The 24,989-nt window shown below is 43.6% G+C and overlaps 1 protein-coding gene and 6 non-coding genes across 7 annotated transcripts in view; 3 read left to right on the forward strand and 4 right to left on the reverse strand.

The window, feature by feature from the left end:
- Nucleotides 1-15,538, forward strand: part of DNAJC5B (DnaJ heat shock protein family (Hsp40) member C5 beta) — a 16,481-nt gene extending 943 nt beyond the window's left edge. The window contains exons 2-4 of the mRNA XM_010709020.2: nucleotides 3,252-3,465; nucleotides 7,444-7,618; nucleotides 12,899-15,538. Of these exons, the coding sequence (XP_010707322.1) occupies nucleotides 3,252-3,465; nucleotides 7,444-7,618; nucleotides 12,899-12,993 (484 nt within the window). The 3' untranslated portion in view covers nucleotides 12,994-15,538. The remainder of the gene's footprint in view (nucleotides 1-3,251; nucleotides 3,466-7,443; nucleotides 7,619-12,898) is intronic.
- TRNAY-GUA lies at nucleotides 136-225 on the reverse strand. Its single transcript is given in 2 exon segments — nucleotides 136-171; nucleotides 189-225. It is a non-coding gene; the product is annotated as a tRNA-Tyr (tRNA).
- Nucleotides 15,539-17,459: 1,921 nt separating the features above from the next.
- Nucleotides 17,460-17,549, reverse strand: TRNAY-GUA. Its single transcript is given in 2 exon segments — nucleotides 17,460-17,495; nucleotides 17,513-17,549. It is a non-coding gene; the product is annotated as a tRNA-Tyr (tRNA).
- Nucleotides 17,550-17,810: 261 nt separating this feature from the next.
- Nucleotides 17,811-17,883, forward strand: TRNAR-ACG. Its single transcript has one exon. It is a non-coding gene; the product is annotated as a tRNA-Arg (tRNA).
- A 357-nt stretch (nucleotides 17,884-18,240) lies between these two features.
- Nucleotides 18,241-18,313, reverse strand: TRNAR-ACG. The gene has a single exon. It is a non-coding gene; the product is annotated as a tRNA-Arg (tRNA).
- Nucleotides 18,314-18,620: 307 nt separating this feature from the next.
- TRNAY-GUA lies at nucleotides 18,621-18,710 on the forward strand. The gene is given in 2 exon segments: nucleotides 18,621-18,657; nucleotides 18,675-18,710. It is a non-coding gene; the product is annotated as a tRNA-Tyr (tRNA).
- Nucleotides 18,711-20,520: 1,810 nt separating this feature from the next.
- Nucleotides 20,521-20,593, reverse strand: TRNAR-ACG. Its single transcript has one exon. It is a non-coding gene; the product is annotated as a tRNA-Arg (tRNA).
- Between the last annotated feature and the right edge of the window lie 4,396 nt (nucleotides 20,594-24,989).

Below are 24,989 nucleotides of genomic sequence, written 5' to 3' on the forward strand. Positions count from 1 at the left end.
ACCACAGAGCAACGTCCTCTTCTCCACGGCCCGCCAGAGCTCCGGCCTCCAATCCCATCAAATACAAGATGCGTGGCCAGCGTTCCAAATGCACCAGTGCTGCAGACTCAGTCGGGGCAAGAGCCAAAAGAGCACTCCTTCGAGCCGGAGTTGAACGAGCGACCTAAGGATGGCCGTGTCAAGGGAGCCTACAGTCCTCCGCTCTACCAGCTGAGCTATCGAAGGAATCACAGGGACCTGCCCTGCACCACACCCTTCACGCTCCCATCCCCATTGTGCCTAAGGCCATAACACAGCACAACCATGCCTCTGCTCCCATTCCACACACAGACACGCTCACATCCAACACCCCTGCACCTTCAACGGGACTTCAGGTACTCACTTCTCCACCACTCGAAAAACAGCACAGCCTTCCCGAACACTCTCTACGTTGCCAGAAACACAGGACACACATCCGCAAGATACTTCTCTCCACCCAATCACACACCACTCACTTTTGACCTCTGCTCTGGCACCTCATCATCATTCATCCGCTCTCCTGACTCCTCTGCAGACTCAGAACAACTGGAAAAATCCCACACAACATCACTTTTTTTTTCAAGGTCTACTCTCCTTGCTGTGCTGTGATCTATGTAAGGCAACCTCCACCTCTAGGATTTGGGTATTACTTAGAGGTTCCAGGGCTTTTTCAGCTAAAGTTCAAGTCATCCTGCAAACAGGCCCTGTGGACACAATTCCACTGCTTTATTCTCCTGATGAGAGAAAGTACGGTTCTGCATATTCTATGCTTTTGTGCCAATCACTATTCTTTCTTCTTCTCACAAATTCCAGTGTAAAATTCAGAATCCTATTTGTCAGGAAACATTCCAATGTCTGTTCACAATAAGAGATTCTGCTTCTCTCCAGAAAAAAATAACTAATTTTGCCATGCCATGGATGGTTCCATTTTGATTGATCTTTGATCCTTGCTTTCCAACCAATTCCTTTTCCAGCATACAGTTTTTCCATCAAATCTTTGTTTCTCTGATTTGGAGACAGAAATGTGGTGTGAGACATCCTCAAATGTTTTTTACAAGTCCAAGCAAGTTATGTGAGTTTCTCCTCCTTTATCCACCAGCACTGTAACCCTGTCATAGAAGACAATATTGTCTTGTAGTTCTTGTCCTTAGTCTTTCTGTTCTTTCTCTCATTCATAAGAATTACACTTGCTGCATATAGATCTCTTTCTCATTACTAAATTATCACTGATTAGTTTATGTTGTCTTCGTGTGTGGATGGTTGTTTTGTTATTGTAATGTTTTTAATGAGTTTTCCCAAAACTGAAGAATATGTCTCCTATTTTATTAACAGTACTATGTTGAATACTGTTAACATTGTAAGGCAATACTAAGCTATAGCAGCATGCAACTAGCATATTTTTCACTCTTTGAAATTACATTGAGTTCAAATTATTATTTTTATGGGATCTGGGGGGATATGAAGAGGGCAGTAGAGGTCCTTGGGTCTGTTATTTTTTTTTTGGAGAATGGCCAGAGATTGATTGCCTGATCCTTCTAGTCAAGTATGAATTTTGAGATCAATGTCTCTCCTATTTTTCATTCTAATTGCTAGGTTTTGTTTTCAGCTAAGAAAAGGAATAGATTGCATAAGCTACTTAAATACTTGGATGGAACATTATGTCATTAGTCATGCAAGAATTAACTTGTTTTTCCAGTTTTCCTATTTCATCTTTTATTATGTTTAAGGTACCATATGCATGGTATATTAAATCCGGTTGAACATGAACTTATTTATTTTATTAGAGAAGTGTTTAAGGCGTTAGTTATGATCTATGAGAAGATTATTTGAGTTCAGTGTTCAGAACTGGAGAGACTGTTGGCAGAGGCTAATCCCAGGCTTATATCAGTCTTGATATCACCAAAATGTCTCCAAGACGTGTACTTGCATCAAAAGCAAAGCACTAGCATTTTACCAGGTGAATAATGTATACTGAGACTTTAGTAGAAAGTCAAGTAGTACCACTCTCAAAGGATAGATTTGTTAATGTGGGCACATAGCCTTTGTATCACAATTTACTTATTTACTTTCTCATTAATTCGTTTATTTGTTTATTTGTTTTGGCATAATGGGCACGAAGCACTCAGAAAGAACGTTCACAAAATATCACATAGCTGGGCTTAGGGGAGGATGGCAGAAGGGAACACACTACTCAATCGCTTTTAATGCCACTAGAGGTCAGCACTAGTCATTAAATAAATGTCCTGGGAAAATCTTATTGCCACTGCTTCAAAGGGAGAAGAGATTTTCGAAAAGATACGTCTGTGCTTATTCTGCAGGTACACGTGAGCTCACACTGCTCCAACGTGCTTGGAAGCCAACCTTTTCTCCAAAGCTGCACGTCCCCGGTGTTATTTGTGAACCAATGGTCCTGTGCTGCTGCTTACAAGTTGCAGCTGTACTCAGATGCCATAGCAATGAATGCAGTCAGAGAAAAGTCACAGCACTGAGCTCTGTCCCAGCAAAGGCCTAAGCAGCACACACAGCCCAAAGAAGTCAGCAATCAGCTTCTGCTGTGCTAAGACTGTTTCAGAAATAGGGCACTGGCAAATTAGACCCAAAGACAGGCATTAGAAGTTGGGCCTAATTCACTATGCCTTTCCATCATGTACTTCAGAAAGATGCTCTTTCAACTCCTTAATTTGTTTTTCCTCATCACTGTCTAAGCTCCTGCAAACACAGACATTGTTTACAAAATTTTACTATAGTTACTATTGATAAACAATCAAACACTTGCTATAAAGATAATTTTGATGGGATAAACAATGTTTTTTAAAAAAACTTTTACAAAATATTTACCTTTGTTGAAACCTGCTAATGGATGCAAATCACCTGGCAAATGTACTGCAGTGTAGTGCAACAAATGGTTGTGATTTATTATCATGCTAAAATCTGTGCTTTCAGCATCTCTTCCTCAATGACCTTGGGAGCTGACTAAGTATCAAGGCACAACTTTCATGCTTAGTGTAACAACTCTTTAAAAACAAAACAAAACAAAAAAAACCTTTAATTTGCAGTGGCACTTTCCTTTCACTGAATGCTCTGCATGCATTAGATCTGGAAATAAGAAGGCCAGGGTGAACACAGTGTTCAAAATATTTGAGTCTATTTGCAATGCTTTATTTGTATCTTTGTAAGTAAACATATATGCACACACTACAGATTTTTTTTTATTTTTTTTCTCCCTGTTTAAGAAAATTGGCTCTGAAATATCATCCCGACAAGAACCCCGACAATCCAGAGGCTGCCGAAAAATTTAAAGAGATTAACAATGCTCATGCAACACTGACTGATCTCTCCAAGAGAAACATATATGACAAGTATGGATCCTTGGGGCTCTACGTGGCAGAACAGTTCGGGGAGGAAAATGTTAACACGTACTTCATGCTCTCCAGCTGGTGGGCAAAGGTAAGCTGTTATTTTCTGTTGAAAAGTAAGTACTGCTAGGCACACAGGTACTTACATATACAAGGAACCCTTTGAAAAACATGGTATTTGACAAAGAGGAGATCAGGATTTAAAATGCTAATAAAAGCTTAATTAAGCAATAATAAATATTGGAAAATTAAGAGTGGCAGATACACCATCAGCTCAGAAGAGAGCTAATATAAAATATTTTCTTCTTTCTAACTTGGTAAATAGTTGAATTCTGTAACACTTTCAGACATTAATTAGATTTGAATCTAGTGCTTCAGGTTAACTTTGACTTTCTTTTCTGTAATGACTAAATAAAAGTGACTCATTGTTCAAAAATGAGAAGGCCCACTTACGTGACAACCAGTTAATAAGTTATTACAGTATAAATATAGCTGTGTTCTTTGCTATATATAGCACTCGGCATAAGTAAGCAATAATAATACATAACACTGTGGGATTATGGTGTCATATATGTGCCCTGTCAGTTTATGGTGAGGGGGTGAGAGAAGGGATGTGGAAGAAGTGAGAACTGGGGAGTGGAATAAGAGATCAGGAAAAGAAAGCATGATGCATCAAATGCTGGTATATTGCTCAAGGGAAAACACATCACGGAGTGCTCTAGTGATAAGAGTTGCATTTGTGTGCTCTATTATGTCACTGTTGTCCCCCAGTGTTTCTATATGTCAAATTCTGGTGTTTCAGCAGAAATGAGATTTGTTACAGAAATGTAACAAACCAGCAGGACTGCAGTATGCAAAATTCATGCTCTCCCTACCAGCTCCCACCAACGAAATGACCAGAAAGCAAGGGATCTGCTGTAACAAATGGAAAATGGTCTGAACTGCACGAAGCAAGCATGCTATGACAGCTCTGATCTGAGATCGGTGGAACACACACATGAACACATTGTGTTCATGATGGATCAGGCCAATGCTTTACCACTCTTTGCAACAGGGAGATCACTTGCGCAGTTCTGTGGGTCTTGGAAGCCATAATTTGTACGCTGGATCATATGGAAACGTTTCAAATGCCAAAAAATTCCCAATGTTGAAATGACAGCCACACAGCTGGAGTGGCCTCCTCTGAAGCTGCCTGGAGGCTGCCTACCTGCAGCTGCCGCAGCTAAATCCTGCTGCAGACTGGGCTCCTTCACTGCTGCTTTCTGCCACCGATGGATCCTTCCCTCTTCTCTTTGCTGTCCTTTCATATTCTTCTTCATCCTCTTTGTCACAGCTCGGGTGCCAGGAAGCATTCCCTCAGAGCTGAGAGAACAGCTGTATTGACTCCTCTAACAGTCTTGAAAAATAAGGTTTTCTTCGCATTTAGCTTTTATTTCCTCTTCTGCTTGCTGACTGTTAACAGATTTTATGAAGTGCAAGATCCTCTGTGGTTACCATATCAGGAACAGAAATAACTACTTTGGCTTTGACTCATAAGAAGAGAAAAGAAACTGGAGAGAAACTAGTAAATCACTAAGATCTAAAGGAGTGTGTGGATAGATTGAAGGAAGCTATATACTAGAGATGAGAATAGATACACTGAATATTCCAGAAAAATTTGTCACCACTTCCTGGGTTTTAAGAATTCTGTGTAGAATACCCAGGAAAAATCCAAAATATGCACCACCTGAGGTTTGTTACCAGCAGTCTCTCTGTCCCTCCTCCATCCCAAAAACTTGCCATTTCTAGAGCACAGACAGGTCACCAAATGTTTTTTGTTTTTTTTTTCCCAAACTGAGGTCACTGCTCCTCATCTCTTTTTTTCTCATGTACAAATGCTGGGTCAGTTTCAGATTTTCGTATTATCTATCAGAATATTATTGGAGTCTGACTGTAGATGATTTCTGTACTTCTAATTTCTTCCATTCTGGTCTGAAGAAGGTAGAAGCAACGTCTTTTGCTCCTTTTCTTCTTCAACTACCAAAATTCCTGGTAAATCCTCTTCTCTATTACACTCACACTCAGAAAATCTGACAATCACAAGGAGGTGTATCATTAGAAGTAAAAAAAAATCAAATGAAAAGAGAAATGCAAAGTGAAAATTACTTTTTTGGAACTGTCAGTCTTCTTAGCAGACATATTAATCTTGGAACATACTAATGTGAATAATGGGTACTTGAACTGCTCATTCACTGGCAGGCAGAGGAGTTGTTCATTCAACTATTATAGCAAAAAGCAATTTTCCCTCTTCTGTGAAGACAGTCTATTGATCACATTATAGTTCCTGATTTACCAACTATGATATTTTAAATTAAAAAAAAAATTGAACATTTGAAGTATTATTAATAAATTCAAGTATTTGTCTTTATACACATTCGTTCTTTTTTTCATTCTGTCAGTTGTGCTGATTTTTTTCTCCATTATGACATAAATGATAAACAGGCATTTAACTTCTTTCAGGGATTCTGAGATTTCTAACAGTTTCAGATCTCAGATGGAAGGAAAACATTTTAAAACAGTATGTCTGAGTCCTTCTTGTCTTTTAAAAACATCTTGATCACTCTTAGTGTATCTGTGAATAGAATGGATTATCATTGGCCTTGAGCCTGCAAACATATAAATAGTAAATATTATGCATGTAATGATCTTATTACCTTCAAAGCCCAAGTTAACGCTGCCTGAGACATAACTGTTATTTACACAGCTTCATTGTCAAAGTTTGACAATACTCTGGAATCTGGGTTTTATTTCTTCTTCACCAGCATATTTATTTATGAACATAACTTCAAGAACATGTAAGTCAAACTGTATGTAGTAAAGGACAGCCTGGATATCAATAACGCTAAAGTTTGGATATACTTTCAAGCTAACTCATGCATATCTGGTGGCCACAAAGGTGTTCTGTCTTTATACAACCATATTCTACATATCATCTGTAATTCCCCTTTCAGGAACATCACTGGCTCTGCTTTTCTTTTCTATTACTATGTCCATGAAGACATGTGGAGGCTTCTTCTTAACCACAAACACCTTGCTCAGGCCTGGGCACATGCACAAACACCAAAAGTCAGTGCCATCCTACGGACTCCCCTCCGGCAGCCCCTGTCCCACCACCTCCTTGTGGCACTCAGTGGAGTTGTGGAGCACAAGTATTTGTGGAACTGTGCTGGAAACCCAGACAGTGACCTGATCTGCAGGAAGAAAACTGCTGAAAGTTCAAGTTTTCTGGCTGAGAGATCTGGCTGAGATCACTGCTCTCGGCCCCAAGGAGCCATGCTGGCTCTCCTAAAGCCTTCACACTTTGTGCACCAGGGACAAGAGTGATCTAGTCAATGCTGGTGAGAGTTTCTTGTTGCCAGATCAAGAACCCCCAGCCCAAAAAGTCTAATTTAAGAGCTGTCACCTCTGCTCCTGCGCAGCCTAAATAAAAGAAAGAAATACCTCCAATGGGCAACTCAAGTCCTTCCAGGGCTGAATCACCCTCTGGAAGAGCTTTTAACTTTCCATCACCTTCGTGGGAAGCTCATGGAGACTACAGACCTAATTTAGATGCCTTAGTTTAGTGCCTAAAGTTATGTGTGATGCAGTTGGGTCTTTGCTTCTTTTTCTCTTGGCTTTGTTATTGACAAGAACCTACCAGTAAATAAGTGTTTGAGAAAAAGAGCTTGGGCAAATGAGTCATTTTTAAGATGGAAATGAGTCATTTTAAGGTGGGTGCGGTTTTGCATACTGCCTGGAGGTGTTTTCTGAGGGCCGGCAGCTGAAGACAGACTTTGAGGAGTTGGGCATGCAGGGACCTGTTGATTGGTGGCAGATGTGATCCTGAGCATCACATAGGAGCTGGTGGGTGAGGAGGGCTCTGGAAGGTCTGGTCCTTACTTAAGGCCTCTGTCCAGCCACTGGACTCCTTGGAGTGCCAAGCAGGTGGGAGCCTGAGTTCCTTTGATGAGCCTCTTTGCAGAGGCTGCCACAAGTTTCAGTTTCAGGAAGGTCATTGCTCATGGAGTTTTTCTCCCCGTCTTTAACCCAGGGTCTGTTTGCAGTCTGTGGCCTCCTGACGGGCTGCTACCTCTGTTGCTGCCTCTGCTGTTGCTTCAACTGCTGCTGTGGAAAGTGCAAACCCAAAGCACCCGAAGGGGAAGAACAGGAGTTCTGTGTGTCTCCAGAAGACTTGGAAGAGCAAATTAAGAACGACATGGAAAGAGGTGTGTGGCTTACTGTGCAGCAAAGCTGTTCAGAACCTCTAGGCCAGACGTTCTGCTTGTAATGTTCAGGCTGGTTCCAGACCTGGATGAAGATGTGCCAGTTCTCTCCAGCTAACACCGTGACCAGATGAACTTCTCAAGTTGTATGTTAATGAAAACCTAAACGTGGCACCAATAACTAAATATCTCCTCTAATTCCCATCAGACACCAACATTAGAAGTCTTAGGGCTCATATGAAGAGTCGTTCACCCTCTAACCCACATAACCCTGTTGTTTCATATCCTAGATCCTGCATGTATGCATCAGGCTCTGCCTGGGCGATTGCTTGCCACATCTTACCTGCCTGAATTAGCACATCCAGTTTTCATTCAGGTAACATCCATTGCTTACTGACATGGGCCAAACGCACCCATTCAAGAAAAGTCTTAAAGAAAAGAACAACAGTTCCAACAGTGAGGTTGTGCAGCAGCCTAAGAATGGCTGAATGGGAACTGCCTCCTCTACTCTAAGCTGCTCTCTGTCTTCTGCACTGGTAGTAGCAATTATGCTGTCACCAAGAGCAAAATCTTGAATACAATCCAGATAAAAACTAATCCTCTCTAAAAAGTGAATAGCTTTCACCAACTTAACTCCCTGCTGTGCCTTACACTAACAACAACTCAAAGAAGGGAGCACAGGCTTGAGGCATCAGGACCCCTTTGCACCTTGTCACTCTCTTTGCTTGGCTTTGATGCACACCCCAGTCTACATCTGCAGGTTTTGGCTTTACCAAAAAATGGTGATGGTGATTTCCTATTTGGCACTAGTCATATATTTTGATCCAAGAGCCCTATTCTCGTCTGTTGAAATGAGACAGTTTTGTCTGGCCAGTTTTGCCTTTACTCAGTTGCAAATTTATATTAACTATTATTAATATTATGGGGTTTTTTTAGGAAAGACCTAAGCAGTCAGCTCACCCTTGTTTGCTTCCATCATTATGGAAAGCCTTATGGTGTTATATACTTACGTTTATTATGCTTAAATTAGCATAATGCAACTGCAAATGTCACATTTCTTTAAGAGGAAGAGTTTTTCCCTCCCTTTTCACACTAATTTACCCTTCCATAAATATGTCACAAAACCCTTATTGAAACAAATGCTATTTATATAACCAGTATGTCAAAGAATGTTGTTTTTACATTGGTTTTGCCTACAGGCATATCACAATAAATATAGCCAGCTTAAAAATTGATCATACTTGGCCACTTAGTGCAAAGGCCCCCTAAAAAGTGAGTGGAACATTTATAAACACAATGCATTACTTTAAATAAACATAATGTACTGTAAGACATTAAGAGAGAGACATTCAAAGTTAGGCTGGATGGGGTTCTGAGCAACCTTATTTAGCTGTAGATGTCCCTGTTCATTGCAGGGAAGTTGGACTAGATGACCATCAAAGATCCCTTCTAACCCAAACAATTCAATTTTGTGATCTCACCTGAGAACTGCAAACATAAAATTAGTCTTGATACTTGTGAATCTATTATGAATTTATGACATCATAATCAAGTCTGAAATAAGAAGATAAAACTTGGAAGAATAAATTTTTTTAGTTCTGCATGCCTCTCTCTTTTTTGTTTTTATTTTTTAATTTGGCAGGCATTTTGCTGTCCCCTAAAAATCCAAAAATCCAGGACCAATTTCCTCAGAGTCAGGAAAAAATGTGGTCTCTCCTTTTGGTACTGGTGATGTCTACTGACACAAGTTCTGCAATTTTAGGCCATCATCCTATCCCTTTACTCCTACCAAGTCTCACCAAAATAGCCATTTTAAAAAAAGAGTGCATGTTTAGCAAAGTGCCAGTATGTTTTAAGTACTTTGAAGACAATGTTAAGTGTATAGGTAGGGCCTGAAGAAATCTAGTTATTTATGTCTTTCCTAGACTTCTCTTCAGTCTTGCTGTATTTTCTTGCCCATCAAAACCAGCTTGCTTAATTAGAGTAGAATTCTACACGTTTTAGAGTCAGATGAAAAAACAACAAATCAAGAATAAAAGGAAAAACTTCATGACAGAGGATGATGTGAGCATCTTTTCTGCAACTGATAGGAAAATAGATGGGGAGACCTCATTGTGGCCTTCTAATATTTGAAAGGAGCATATAAACAGGAGGGGGTACATCTATTTACTAGGGTGTATAATGATAGGACAAGAGGGAATGGTTTTAAACTGAGACAGGGGACATTTAAGTTAGATATTAGAAGGAAGTTTTTCACTCAAAGGGTGGTGACGCACTGGAACAGGTTGCCCAAGGAGGTTGTGGATGCCCCATTCCTGGAGACATTCAAGGCCAGGCTGGATGTGGCTCTGGGCAGCCTGGTCTGGTGGTTGGCAACCCTGCACATAGCAGGGGGTTGAAACTAGATGATCACTGTGATCCTTTTCAACTCAGGCCATTCTATGATAATATGATTCTATGATCTAGAAAGATGAAGGATAATTGGTTTTAACTGGCTTTAACTGCACTTCCTTTCCCTCTTCCCCCAGCCAGAACTTAGGGATGCCGGTCAAAAGGATTCAGGTGACTTAGAATGATGCAGATTGGGCTTCTTCGATAGACATCTTCCAATTTTGTGCCAGAGAAACGAATATGTCTTTTATGTAATGATTAGAAATATTCCCATAGGTAATTGAGAAGCAAATGTAATCACTCCTGCAGCAGATTTCATTTTGGAGGAGGAAACAATACAAGAATCCAAATTCTTTACATGCCCTCTGTCCACAGACTGAGCACTCTGGACAGTGATTAATTTCTTTGCTTCCCGCTGTACCCAGTGTATATATTATCACTAGCCAGAACTTTTCTTACTGAGGTCAAAATGTGGATTCTGAAACTAAGGCTATACTTTGTTATATCCAAATATTTGATAGTCATTCTTTGCTTTTCTGAGGAAGGCAACAGCAGTAAGACATCACAATTCCTGATGCTAAAATCTTCTGGGAACAACTCCACCAGTTCTTGCTGTGCTCAGTGGGAGCTGCTTGGAGCCGGCTATTCTGCTCAGAAAATGCAATATGTGTGTTCCGGGAGTGGAGGTTTAGACATGACATTAAAAAAGCATCAATACAGTAATCTGTATCACACCACAGTTTTACAGATGACCCAAGACCCTCTGACACTGGCACGGGGAAGCATCATGCACATGTCTCCAATGTGGGCATGTGATGTTTATTTATTTTCAGATGCACACAAACACTGCAGGTCACCAGATTTTGCTCCTGTTGAAGGCAACCCTGTTGCTGATTTTTGTGGCCCCAGGTGAGATGATGTTTGAATTTGGATTGCCTTGGTGCTTCAATGATGCACTCAAACTGTTTGTCAGGTTTGCTTTCCTCTCTTATTTCATTATCACCACACAACATTTCTAGACCAACTTTCACTTTACAGAAAATGAAATCCAAGAGAAAAGAAGAAAAAAGGAAAAAGAATTTGAGTAACAAAATAATTTCACAACTCAGAAGCAATAAGTTTTTAGCACTTCATTGTCTCCTCCGCACTCCATATGATACCAATGTAGGCGAACAGTGAGCAAGAGCTATCTATAGAAAGCAGTTTAAACTGTGAATTCTGTTGCACCTCCATTCTGCAGCTCTCCATTAACAAGCTATATTTATTCAGTTTATTATGCCAGAGGTCCCTGCTCTGATAAAAAGCACCATACATCTTAGAAAGGTGCAGGCAGCAAAATATTTATGGAAGGTGTCAGCTCAGGACTGTCCACGGAACAGTTGGAAGCAACACAACATATTTGCAGAGGGTTCTGTTCCTTTATTGCACATCTGGATATTACAGCAACATTAACTGCTGGTCCCAGCCCTCCATAAATGATATTCCAAGAAATGAACAACTTGGAGGCAGCGGAGGGTGGGAGTGAATGCTGCTGAGAAGACTGGAAAATACATAGCAACTAAAAAATGGATTAGAACTGCCAAACTAACGATAACCTGCACTGAGCTCTAAGAATTAATTACTCATGTACTTTTAGAAGTTATGAAACATGTCTGTCTTTGTCCTTGTGTCTAAATTAGGAATTGCCCATACAGAGAAGCTGCTCAGCATTTAATCATCCTTGCCTTTCACATTGTAGGAGTCAAAGCAGTTCTGCCCGCACTGAAGGGAAGCCGTATGGCATGCCATTAGGTTCCTGCTCTGGGTTAAGTTACTTCTGTACGTTACATCTTCTGCCCATGATTCATCCCATCAACTGCCATGTAAACAAGAGGAAATGTCAGATTATGACTTTTTTCCTAAGCACTCCATCATATGGGGAAAAAAGTCATAATTTGTATTCAATTACTCTAAACCCTGTGTTAATTTCAAGAGAGAGATAGCACAGAGATTTTCATATGAAAGCACTATCATCAAAACTACTGAATCCTTAAGAGGCACTCTCTGAGACCCAGGCAGCCTCCTTCCCCCCAAAAAGGTGGCTTGGAAAGAAGCCAGAAGGCAGATAAATGTTCTTCATCGTCAGAGTGAACAAACAGCCACTGGGGAACTTTGCAAGGGTTGAGCTTCTCTCCACTCTGCAACAAATGTATTTTTTTACAGATATATTGGGAAACCAAGTGTATAACTGAATGGAATGAGAAAGCAAAGTACTAAGAAGTCATATAGTGATCATATGAGTTTTTGGCAGTTCCAGACTCATCGAAACAATAGTTCTCAAAATCTTATTGAAAATATATTACATAGGACTTCAGAATGCAATTTAACATTTTTATATAGCTTGCTGGCTTTCAGGATGTCTGATTTCTTCACTCTCAAGCACATTACTGCTCACACTATTTTTTCCTTTTAACTCTCTTTTTGCTTCACTTTTAACTTTGTCTTCCTCAAGACTCATTCCTGGCCCACTCCTGCACACGCTGCCAAGGTCAATGCTTGCTGAGTCACAGCAGCGCTGTGTGTTCCGACATTTGCAGGAACACTTGTGACTGGAACAGGCAGGAACCCTTACCTGCCAACCTCCACACAACACCAGGTAAAACATTGCCCAGTTTAATAACAGTAGCAATAGCCACTCTGAAATCTGCTGTTATGCCTGGACAAGCTGTAAGAGCATCTGTGGACACGGTGTGAACATCACTGTCTCTTCAGCAGGCACACAGCAGTCTCTGAAGCCAAGACTAAGCCGTAGGCCAGGACAGCAGATGAAATGTTGTGGTGCCAAAAAGAAGTCTGACTTTGGCAGCAAGTGAAGGATTCTTCAAGTAATTTTTGTCTCCTTCCTCTGTTTAGATGGAGAAACTCCTATTGTGCTTCAGCCGACAAATGCAACTGAAAAGACGCAGCTCATAGGGGACAGCCATCGGAGCTACCGCACAGACTCCTAGAGCCGGCACACACAGCCTGGTGGTGCTTCCCAGAGGGTGTCACAGCAAGGAAAAACGTATGACAAGCTCTGCAGCCTGTTCCTGTAACTAATGAAGAGTAACCTCAGAGTAATTTCCTGTCAAGACAGAATCTCCCTCTAAGCCACTTCAAGTAGTTTCAGATCTACTCTCTGCAAAGAAATGCCTACAGCCAGTGCAGAGCTCTCACTGGTTCAGACTGCCCTCTTGGCACCATCTTCCCTCTGCAATGCTCACCTTGGTGCAACTGCTTTTCTCTCCAGCCCTCAGCTGGGGTTTCACCTCCCAGACATGGTCCCGAGCCCTCTCCAGACACACCAGCCCCATCTCTCTGTGCCCTGGGGAAGATTTCCCTCAAAGGAAAATCAGTGGCAAGGCTGGTGGGGCTTCTGCAAAGTAGAAGCACTCTCTGGAAAGCAAGCAACGCCTTAGTGATATCAGCCCAATTCTGGCAACTGGAAATCTGAGCCAGGGTGATTTGCTCCAGGGTCATTCAGGTGGTGTTAACAAGGCAGATGAGTCCAAACCCAGAAGCACCAACCAGAATGATGCGCATGCAGGCTCTGTGTTCTCCTGCACACGTGCAGACCATGCCTGCACAAGCTGCAAACACCCTAGGGAGAGGGTTGCTGGGCTTGGGTTCTCCTATCCCCACCGTCACAAAGCTTTCCCATTCCTGCATGGATAGGTCTGCTGCTCATGCCATGCAGCCTCAGCTTTTCCATTTGCAGCTGCAATGTGCTGGAAGTTGATACCCAGCCAAGAGCTTTCTGCGGCCTTGCTCACTGCACGGTGCCCTGGCCACAGTCCACACCACCCTGCTGGCACTGGGATTGCATTCATGCCACATGTGCTGCCTTGTGGGACAGTGAGGACTTGGAAGGGCAGAGGAGCAAGCATCCTCCTGGCAGTGTTTGTCCTTAGGTGAGCCTGGGTCCTCCTCTCTTCCCCAGCACAGGGGCTTTAGAACATATTGCATGGCTTTAAATAAAGAGGTAGGGATGAGAAGCACACTGACAGTGATATCCTTGAGTATACAAAACACTCGGTTTTGAGCAAAAATGTGATGCATGTGCACTTCTGAAAAATGAATCAGGTGTATACCACTGTGCAAATCAGTGGAGTTACATGTGAGTACACCTAAAGCAAGCATAGAGAAATGAGACCCCTAATTTGTAAGAGATAAAGAAGAAACTCTGAGATCTTAAACTTAGAACTTCGCTCATTTAACACAGTAGTTTAAGGCTTAGACAGATGAATTTCACTTTATTGATCATGTTACATCAATCACTGTCAGTTCTCTACATTTGCTATTTTTGTTCCTCTAATCACAGTGCTTTGGCTCAAAGGGGGAAGTAATGTACCACTAAATATAGAGACCAGTCAACGTATAGCTAGTCAAAAATCTTATTCTCTTTAAAATTGGATTCTGTGGCTGTGAAACATTATTGTCCTCCTTCTATTCTCACCTTTCACATCAAATATCATTTAGTGGCAGCTAAATTTATGAGAAAAGAGTGTGTTTCATAGCACTAGCAATCACTCCGAGTCAAGAAGTACTACTTTCAACATTTCTTTAAAATTCCCACAATGCATGGATATTTAAAAATCTATCAACTCTAGTTCAGAGTACATGTCTGTTCTCCAGGCACGGGCACTGGGGCCACCTGATGCTCACATTGTCCTCAAGGAAATCTTCTACCTGTGAAGTCCCTCGTCTTGCTCCCATGGAACCAGCCTTGGTTTCACCAGCAGCCACAGATCAGGCCTGAAGCCAGGGAAAGAGGGGTAAATCCCAGATTAGTAAAAGTATTTTGGCAATTTTATTCACAGACAACACCCTTGATGGCCCTCAGGACCCCAGTATATGTGCCAGATCCCAAGTTTACTGAAATCAAGGAAATGATTTCCATGGGCTGGAGAAGTACCGTAAGTCATGTGGTTCTCATTCACTCTTTCTAAGTAAGAGATTTTGCTTGGGAAAGATTTATGACTCTAACTTGCAGAGTGATGCAAATACAAGCGAGCTGCTGCATGTTTGCAAAGCCCTTTTACTGACATGAGGATCTGAACAGAAGAACCACAAAATGTGACAGCCAAAAGCCCCAAACAAACCATTGGCTGAACCTCTGAGTTGGTTCCTCTGGATTTATAGCTTGAAAACCTGAACCACAGTTTGGCTTCAAAAAGACAAGGTGGATTTCAGGGTAGCAGAGCATTTGCCACTCTCCCTGCTGTCAGGATCAGCCGATTTGAGGACATGTGGAGAAAGGATGAATAAGGATTTTAGGATTCAGCCGTCCCATGTGGGTTCACTTGTTTTGCTTTTCAAAAAAGCTGCTAAAGGGAACACAGCTGTGCTTACATGACCTGTTTTTATGTAAAACTCAGTCGCATGCCCATTAATTTTCTCAAAATGTACAATTCCTCAATTTTTCGTTCTGTTGTGCTGCTTTTCTTTGGATGTAAAGTGCAATGTATTCCAACCTACCTTTCCTGTCAAACCCTCTGACTAATAAAGCTTGCACATACAAATTGCAGCACTCCCTTTACTTTTCCAAACCATCAACAACTTCACTGCAGTAACTGATGAAGCAGCCTTTGAGTCTGCTGTCCAAAAGGAAGGCCTTGAAACCTGGCATGCTGCAGCTCAGGATTTCCCTGAAAAGGAACAGGGTCTTGGATTGCAGCAGATCTATGTAAAGCAGCCAGGGGTGTAGCCACACACTGCAAAAGCATCCTTTACACAATGCAGCATGCTTGTCTGAAAGTTCAGCAGGGGGTTGAAGTGATGCAATGCAACAGCTTTGCTGGCATAAGGGCCCATATGGAAAGATTACCACCAGCACAAGGTCCATGCTGCTGCTTGAGACTATGGCAGAGCTGCTGTAGCTCCCTGCAGCTGGGAGCTCAATGGGGGATTCTGCATCTGTCCAAGAGCCAGCACAGAGTGACAGATAACCTGGGCCTGGTATAGGACAGGAGCGCTTCCCACTAAAATGGTATCCAACCTCTGTGACCACAGAAGCTCAAGCATTTGAAAAATAGATGAGGAGCAGCAGCTTTGTCTGGAGGTATTCTATAAGATCTGTCCTTTTGAGTGCCTGAGTATTAACACATACCCAAATTCACTCAAAATGCAGAATGGAAGATATCTTAGCGAGTTTAGGACTAACATCAACAAAATGTAATAGAATACTGCCAGGAAGGTTAAACCTCTACTGCCTGACCACAAACATCTGACTCTAATATTGTGGGGCATTACTTTCAGAGCCGTCCTTGTACAGTAAACTCTTCTGCTTAATCCAAGACACATCAAACATTAGTGCATTCTATTTCATTTCATCACTTTCCTTCCCTAAGGATTAATAGCTAAAATATGGGTATGATTTTTTTTTTTAAATTTGCATTTTTGCTTTTTTTTTTTTAATAAATAAAATCATTTTTAAAAATAAATGGAGATGTGCAGAACTTGGGAACTGCTGTCCCTGGTCAGGCACCACATGCAACCACACCAGTGGCTGTTTGCAGAACACATCCAGAGAGGGGCACTGAAGCTATCTGCAGCACAAGTTTTATGGGGAGCAGCTAAGGGAGCTGGGATTGTTCATTCTGGAGAAGGGGAGGCTTAGAGGAGACTTCATTGCTCTCTACAACTGCCTGAAAGGAGACTGTGGGGAGATGGGGGGTCAGCCTCTTCTTCCACGTAACAGCATTAGGATGAGAGGTAACGGCCTTCAGTTGCACCCAGGGAGATTCAGGTTGGATATTAGTAACAAGTTATTCTCAGAAAGTGGCAGTGCATTGGCACAGGCTGCCCATGGAAGTGGTGGCATCGCTGTCCCTGGAGGTGCTTAAGAGACACATGTGGCACTGAGGGACGTGCTTAGAAGGCATGGTGGGGATGGGCTGATGGTTGGACTAGATGATCTTAGAGGTCTTTTCCAACTTTAATGGTTCTGAGAGGTGGGCAGGGTGTCACTGTGCACTGGGGGGCACCTGACTGAGTATGGAACCAATGTCTTACTGCATGGAAACACCAAGGTGCTTCCCTGTGCTGGAAAAACAGAGTCAGAATGTTTGGGGGAGAGGAGGTTCTGAGAAAACTGAGAACTTCAACGTCCACTTTAACATCCTGGTTAACCGGAGCAATCCCAAAAGGTGTTCTCAGGGCAAGCCATTACTTGCTTTGGGAGTGTTTGTGGTCAACTGGAGCAAGCACACGTCTCATTTCCCAGTGCTGCCGATGGTCAGAGCATCACAGCAAGCCTTTGGGAGGATGGGTATACAGTGCGAGCGGGTCTGTTAGAAGAAAACAAAGAACCGGCAGCTGCTTAAAGAGTAATTAGTTACAAGTACTTTTTCGGGGGAGCCAGTTATAACCGTGGTGTAGGAGGGACAGCGCCCGGCCTCACGTACTGTGAGGGAAGAAAAAAAATATTGCCGTCTCCTTCGAGCCGGAATCGAACCAGCGACCTAAGGATTCCCGCAGGGAGCGCCACTACAGTCCTCCGCTCTACCAGCTGAGCTATCGAAGGGACTTAGCGGTTGGCGCTCCAGTACAATGCATCAACGTACTAAGCGGCGGCCCAGTGGCGCATGCGTAGTGCGCCAAGATTCTGTTGAGGGAACTGGCCGGAGCCTGCGCTCACGGTGCCGTGGGGCAGGGGCTGGCGGGAGCGCGAGGAGATGCGGCGCGTGCCGAGGCTGCACAGAGGAAGTGGTGAAGGAAGGCGGCAGCCCAGGCGTCCGGAGGTGGTGGGCTCTAGAGTGTAGTGAGGAAATACCTTAGGTATGTCGGGCCAGTGGCGCAATGGATAACGCGTCTGACTACGGATCAGAAGATTGTAGGTTCGACTCCTGCCTGGCTCGTACTTTTTTTTCCTCCTTCTTACACGCACACATAGTAGAACTGGTTTCTTTTAACACGAACTCATTTCTTAGTACCGGTGCACGCCCGGCGGAGAACTGTCTCCTGGACCCTGTAGCGCAGCCACCGGCAGCCGCGTTCTGGTACTTCCTAATTTGGGAGTTGTGTCTTTAAGTGGGAAAAAATAGGATTTATTTGTTTATTTTTCAGCAGTGTCAATCGGTGCTGTGCTCCAAACCCCACACAAGCAAGCAGGGTTTTGCTGCCCATTCGGGAGAGACCGCTGAAGGCTCAGCAGCTGTTCCGCAGTCACCTCTGCACGACGCAGCTGCAGGGCGAAACGCAGCGCCAAAACAAAGCGAGCCAGGCAGGAGTCGAACCTACAATCTTCTGATCCGTAGTCAGACGCGTTATCCATTGCGCCACTGGCCCCGCACGAAACACCACTCCGAGCCGCCGCCCACTCAGCAATCTGCTCGGTTAGCCCCAGCATTACAGCAGTATGCGGGGACGCCAGGCCGCACGCTGCGTCCCGCGCAAGGCCGCGGAATGGGGACAGAGCCGTGAGGACCATGTGGCACCGCCAACCCGCCCCTCCGGCGCGGGCATATCTGCCAGCAATGAGAGACACCCCGCCGTGCGCATGCGTCGGCCCGCTGCCTGTAGAATGCGCATGCTCAGCACGACGCGCAGGGAGGGGCGGGACCTTGGGCGGCCGCGGGCCAGCGCTACGTAAGTCCCTTCGATAGCTCAGCTGGTAGAGCGGAGGACTGTAGTGGCGCTCCCTGCGGAAATCCTTAGGTCGCTGGTTCGATTCCGGCTCGAAGGAGACGGCAATAATTTTTTCCTACTTTTTGGGGAGAGTTTTGCGATTCTTGCATTCCCACAGCAGTTACCCGCCAGAAGCTGACTGCATTTTAAAAGGGCCTTGCTCCAGGCCAGCCGAGTGCTTGCTCTGTGCTAGGGATCCATTATACACGTGGTAGTGTGCTTGCTTGGCATGTGCTGAATAATAAAGCACTCATATTATGTTTTTGGTTTTTTTTTTCCTGTCTTATGTTCTATTGTATTGCTGTCCTTTATCCTCTTTTCCTTCATGTCTTCTCATTACAGGTGCTACAAGTGTGCAGAAGAACACACTTGGCAAGGACTCGTGGCTGAGAAAGAAGACGTGTGTCTCGAGGCAACCGACTGTCTGCATTGTACGGAAAGAAAGGCAGTTTTCTCCTTCAAAAGAACCTGGAATGAATGTTCTCCACGTGAGAGAGTGCTCTTCAGATACAAGTGCAAAGAAGGCCTGCTACCTGTGGAAATAAGAAAGGCAGGAAAATTGTCAGCAGACAAACAGATCAAGCTCAGCCTGAGTCAAACCTCCAGGCTTGTAGTATGAAGTTAAACACTGTATGCGTTGAACCACTGGCCCCAGATAAGGACTCTGTTAATTAGTACATTTTTAGGTACTCACATTTTTAGGTGTACTTTTTTACGCACATCTCCTTTTCTGTACAGCATGGTGCAAATACACTCCTCTTAAGAAGAACCTAGGAGGAAAGCAGAGGAACAAGGGCATCTGGAAAACAGAGAATGAAGAGAGACATCCATTTCCTTCAGCGTCCATTATCTTACACACCAGCACACACCAACCGTCAGATCTGAATTTACAATCCTCAAACATTCTTTGTTACTTTCCAGGGCGTGACAGGGTACCAATTCCACCTAGGCCCATAAGATCAGTCTTTCATGATTAAGACTCACCTTTTTTTGTACATAGATCTTTTTGCCCCTTACTTCCTGCAGAAGTTCATACAAACTCTTGCATTCCTTTTTACTCATTTGGCACTTTCTCTTGTTCCTGTTTCTAGAGGGTAGTGAACAAAATTAAAGTACGCTCAGAATCTCATCTCTTCTGCGTCATGCAAGCTGGCCAGCTTGAGGCCAGATGCTTTTTCTTTCCTACCCAAGAAGTATAGATACAAATGCTTTTCTGTGTAACTGTATGTTACCTGTAATGAAGTGCAAGATGGGGGAAGATAAATAAATAAATGTTCATTGGAATGAAAGCCAGGAAAGAAAAAGAGGAAATGAGCACCTCCACACTTCAAAAAACAAACAAACAAACAAAAAACAGAAAAGAAGTATGCATTGACCTCAGGACTTGCAAAAGAAAGAGGTTCAGGAACTGGCACAGGCTGCCCAGGGTGGTGTGGAGTCACTGTCACTGGTATTAAGAAACATCTAGATGTGGCATTCACAAACATGGTTAGTGGGCATGGTGGGGATGGGTTGATGGTTGGACTTGATGCTTTAAGAGGTCTTTTCCAATCTTAATGATTCTATGATGATTTTAGCCTCTCGAGCTATGTCCCTATTAAATTAATGCATTAATATAATTGTTTGGCTCGGCTTTTCAGTTGTCTAGGATGTGCTTGTGTTTAAATAACTGCATATCTAGTGTCGGGATAGTAGAGAAGCTTAGTAAGCACTTCATTTAGGTATCTGAGTGGGAAAGGACCAGTAGCAGCAGGCAGCTTGCAGGACCAGCCAGTACTGGGCTGGGTGTTCTTCTTGGTCTGACAGAGAAAAAATAATAATGATAAAATAATAATAATCATAAATAAAATATAATTAAAAAAATTCAACGAGCCAGGCAGGAGTCGAACCTACAATCTTCTGATCCGTAGTCAGACGCGTTATCCATTGCGCCACTGGCCCCGGGCGCCGGCGGCAGCACGGGCGGTGTTGGGTTGCGGGGCGGGGCGAGGCGCTGCAGTAATCGGCCTAAGGGTCCCCGTGTTCCCGTCACTGAGGGGAAAGTGATGTTCGCCAGCTCGGGGTGGAGAGAGCCCAGGGAGAGATGGGGATCCCCTCGGAGTTTAATAACATTTTGGACTTAGTCTCAGAACTTCTAGGGGACACTTTCTGCCTGCACTAGTAGCAGATTGACTGTGGGTGGGCTGCTGGCAGTCCTCCTGTGACAGCCTCTGGGTGCTCTTTGGTTACTTTCTCTACAGTTGTCCAAGGCTGACATAAACAGGCCTGTTCTGGAGAGAGCCCAGCTGCTGAAAGCAGGCTCTGTGTGGTATTTAACTTCAGCTTCATTAGGCAAAGAGTTAGCAAGCACTGGACATTTTGGAACATGGTAAGACATGAATGGCTCTTCTTTCCATTCCGTACGAAAAGGGTGAGATTCACACCATTTACTGCCAGGGAAAGTGCCAGTAGCTGCTGGAGACAGACATTAGTCAACACAGCCCTCTGTGAACACATAATGGCTGCTGTCCCTCCCTCAGCAGTGGTGGTTTTGTCAGGTTGCTGCCATGAGCAGAGAGCCCTGTGCGTTGTGTTGCTGTGCTTTGCATGGTGCCTTGGCAAAGTTAGAGCAAGTCCTTAGCCTCGTTCATAAGAACGAGCTGGTTTAGTTTCATCCTTCACTTCGGATAATTCCTCAACGGGCTCCGGTGCAGGGACGTGGTTTAGGGTGCAAACATTGCTCTGGACTATGAGTGAACATGGATGAAGGCCCTTTGCTCAGCCACAGGTCCTCTCCTTACCTAGGACACACAAACAGATGGTGAGAAGATGTAGTTTCTCTGCAGAAAAGGCTTGACTTGCTTGTGAATACTCCTTAAGTTATGGACCATCTTGTGTGATACCGAACATACTATGCTCTAGATAGCAAAGAAGAGGACAGGCCACTCTAGCATTTTCTTGATTCAAAGTAGAAGATATTGCTTCACCTCCACTGCACAAAGCCTTGCAACTCAGCTTGTCCACTCGCTAGTTGTCTGTGGACACTTCCAGCATCTGAGTTAATTTGATAATTTATCAAAGTGTGTAATTTCCCACTGGCGAGAGAGGTGAATCAGCTCAGTTGTGCAAACAGGAGGGCCACACCTTGCAGCCAGTGGTGGTGCAAAGAAGGAGAAAGAGGCAGGGGCTCCCCAATCCCAGTGGCTAGAGCAGCTCAGCTGCTTGCAGTTGCTTGTGAAACAGGAGGTCATGCTGAGATGACAAAGCAGAAGACAGATACTGGGAGGAGGGTAGCTGGGCAGCCCAGGGAATAAGCACAAAAAGTGGAGAAGGTATCCAGTAGGTGAGCCACTGTGTGCCTCCACAGACACCTTACTTTCAATCTGTTATCTCTGTCTTCTTTCTGTTTTCCTTCTTGCTCTCCTTATGTTTTGCAGGTGTTAGTAAGGTGGGTGGAGAAGATGAGGACAGATTCCTCATAATTTGCCTCAGGCTGTTGCTGGGAGGTGGGTGCTGAGTAGCCCCTTCATAAGCAGAGACTTGCAAATAGCTCTTCTTTTGCAGATGGGTTTAACTTTTATTCCCCTGGGTTAATCATGGAAAACCACAAAGTGAATGAAAGGGTGTGAACATGTCTAAATTGCTGCTAGGCATTTAATAACAGGAAAAATGTAATTGCAAACAGAAGTTTGTAGAGGTAGGAATAGCGCCTTTTCCCAGCTGGGTAGCTTGGACTCACAGTTACTCTCCCACTTGGCAGTCAGACATGTCCTCCACCACCCGCCTAGGCCAGGCAGAATGTCTGGATCCCACCTATTTGCTCAGAGCCCAGACAGGGCTGCAGCCAAAAATAATGGCCTCAGGCAAAATCTTGGTCATGCCTGGAGAAAGCTGGAGTCAGAGAAAGGAACACAGGCCAGGGAAATGAATTAACACAGGTAAGAAATGTAAAGGGGGGTGCAGGCAGGGAAGGACATGTGCCTGACAGCATACTGCTAAACACTTTGGTGGCTGCTCCTAAACTTCCTATTGTAGCTTCTTTTCTCATTGAAGGGGGTTTTCAGCTTTCTTTCTCAGCCCATAAAGCAAGAACCACGCTCTCTCACCACCCCATAAATCCTCCAGCAGCTCCCTAGAAGCTCCTGAGTTTTGCATCTGAACCCATTCTCACAGCCTTTCTTTCTCCCATCTCTAGAAGAGATCTTCCAGCTATTGCTTGAGCAGGGGGGTCTTGCAGCCGAGGGAAGGCACATGCAATAATACTTTGGATGTTGTGGAGAACAAGCTGGCAACTAAGAGATTTGTGAGGTGCCCCAAGCTCTATGTGGAGATTTACCACATCCTTTGGCAAGGAACGAGTCATTAGTATCCAATTACACTGAAATCATGCTTAATTCAAGACAGGTTAAGACAAAATGCAAATAAAAACATTTGCTTACAGCTGTCAAGACAGATAAACCTTTAAAAAGAGGTAGGTGGAGAAATGAGAGAAAACCAGACTTCAGTTACTTGCTTTGAAGATTAAATCAGCAAGGCCATTCCCTCCTATCCAGGCATTTTGCTGCAGGCTGTCTTGACATGCTGAGCAGAGAGCAGGGAGCCTATTTTCCTCCTATTTTCCTCCACATCTTACGCTTCAGGCTATGTTGACCAAGAAGTGTTTCTTCATAGGGGAATGAAGTGCTTCTCATATCTAATTTCCTTGTTAAAAAAAAAAAATAAAATAAAATTCCTGATTTAACATGGAGCTCATCCTATTTGGATGGGACACGCTGACCCTTTTTCTCAGCAAAAATAAGAATGACTTTATTCCTTTAGCATTACCTAGCCAACCAACAATACCTTGACTGAAAGGCTAAGGGAGAGTTCTGTCATGGGAAAGACACTGGCTTGAACCTGAAAAGCCACGATTTCCTTTTTTTATTTTTTATTTTATTTATTTTATTTTATTGTTGTTCTGTAAAAAACGTAACAATCTCTCCTTTCCACTGCCTGCTGTCATTACTCCTATGGGCCTGTGGCAAAATGCGTGTGCCTCACAAGCCTTGTTCTGGAGGGAATGTCTTGATTCAAGTTAGTTCTGGGGTCAGGATTGAGTGGAGCTGTTTCTGCCTGAGCAGCAGACTACTCTTTTGTATTTTCAGTCCATTATGTAAGTGGAAGTGGATAAAGGAGCAGTAAGTGTGGAAGCAAGTTGCTGTGATGCTGCAAGTAGAAGAGGTAGGAGAGTTGTGCAGGGCTTTGGGGTATTAGTAGTATAAGAGCTTATTCAGTGTATAAGAACAGTGCTTAGTGTATAGGACGTCCTGGGGCTCACAGCTGTGCCACATGCATTCTTGTTCCTTACCATGTTGCTGTGTCTTTTCAAATCTTCCTATCTATGTTTCCCTCTGCAAGCTTTCTCCCTCCAGTTTTACAGAGAGATCACAGGGACCATGCAGAGATACCCATTCGTTAGCTTATGGCAGTTTCCTCACTAAGCTGAAAGTAAATGCACCCCTGCAGCATGTGAGGCTGGGGGAGGAATGAGATAACAGCAGCCCAAGCTGGAGAACAGAAACAGACATATTTCCCCCAGAAATGATTCCCAGCTATAAAGTAAGGAAAAGAATTAAAGCAGGATCACTAGAAGAGAGTGTTTCCTGCACTGTATGTTGGCCTATTCAATTGCTTTATTTCTCCATTTCCAGTCTGGTGTAGCCTATGAAGGTCAATGTAAAGAATATTTCATGAGTCACTAGAGGGAGGGTGGGAGAGTTGTCACCTTCTTCAATATTAGTTGATAATTGAGTGGGTGACACCTGACTTGATAAAGGGACATTTATACTTCCCTGGAGTGATTGAAAGGTTAGTGATAGCCATGCCTGCCCCATGTTGGCTGCAAGAACAAGGTGAGTACCTGGAGAATAAGAGTGGCCGAGGTATCCTCTGATGACAGAGGTAACTGGGAATGCTCTTTGGCATGGAATAGGAGTTCAGCCCCTGGGCTTGATTCCTGACATTCCTCAAAATGTTGCTCCAGAGAGTCTGATAAAAAACCCAGTGATGGGCAAGATACCCACCCCAAAACTCTCTCTTGTGAGCTGGAATTGAACCAGTGACTGAGGATTATTCCGAAAGCACCATGGCTCTCCTTCGTTAGCAAGGTCAAAGCCTTTGAAGAGGTACCAGAAGTTTAATTTGTTCTGTGGCCAAATGACTCACTGTTTCCCATTTCCTTTTCTGCTTTCTCTCAGCCAGAATTGAAAAGGCTGACTCCTGGAAAGTGAAACAACTGCAGTATGGTGGGAGATGGGGACTCAACACTGCACATACGGATGCAGGCTGACGTGCTTGAGATGATTCTTGAAGTAACAAT

The sequence above is a fragment of the Meleagris gallopavo genome, chromosome 3, assembly GCF_000146605.3.
Source record: "Meleagris gallopavo isolate NT-WF06-2002-E0010 breed Aviagen turkey brand Nicholas breeding stock chromosome 3, Turkey_5.1, whole genome shotgun sequence".
Lineage (NCBI taxonomy): Eukaryota > Metazoa > Chordata > Aves > Galliformes > Phasianidae > Meleagris > Meleagris gallopavo.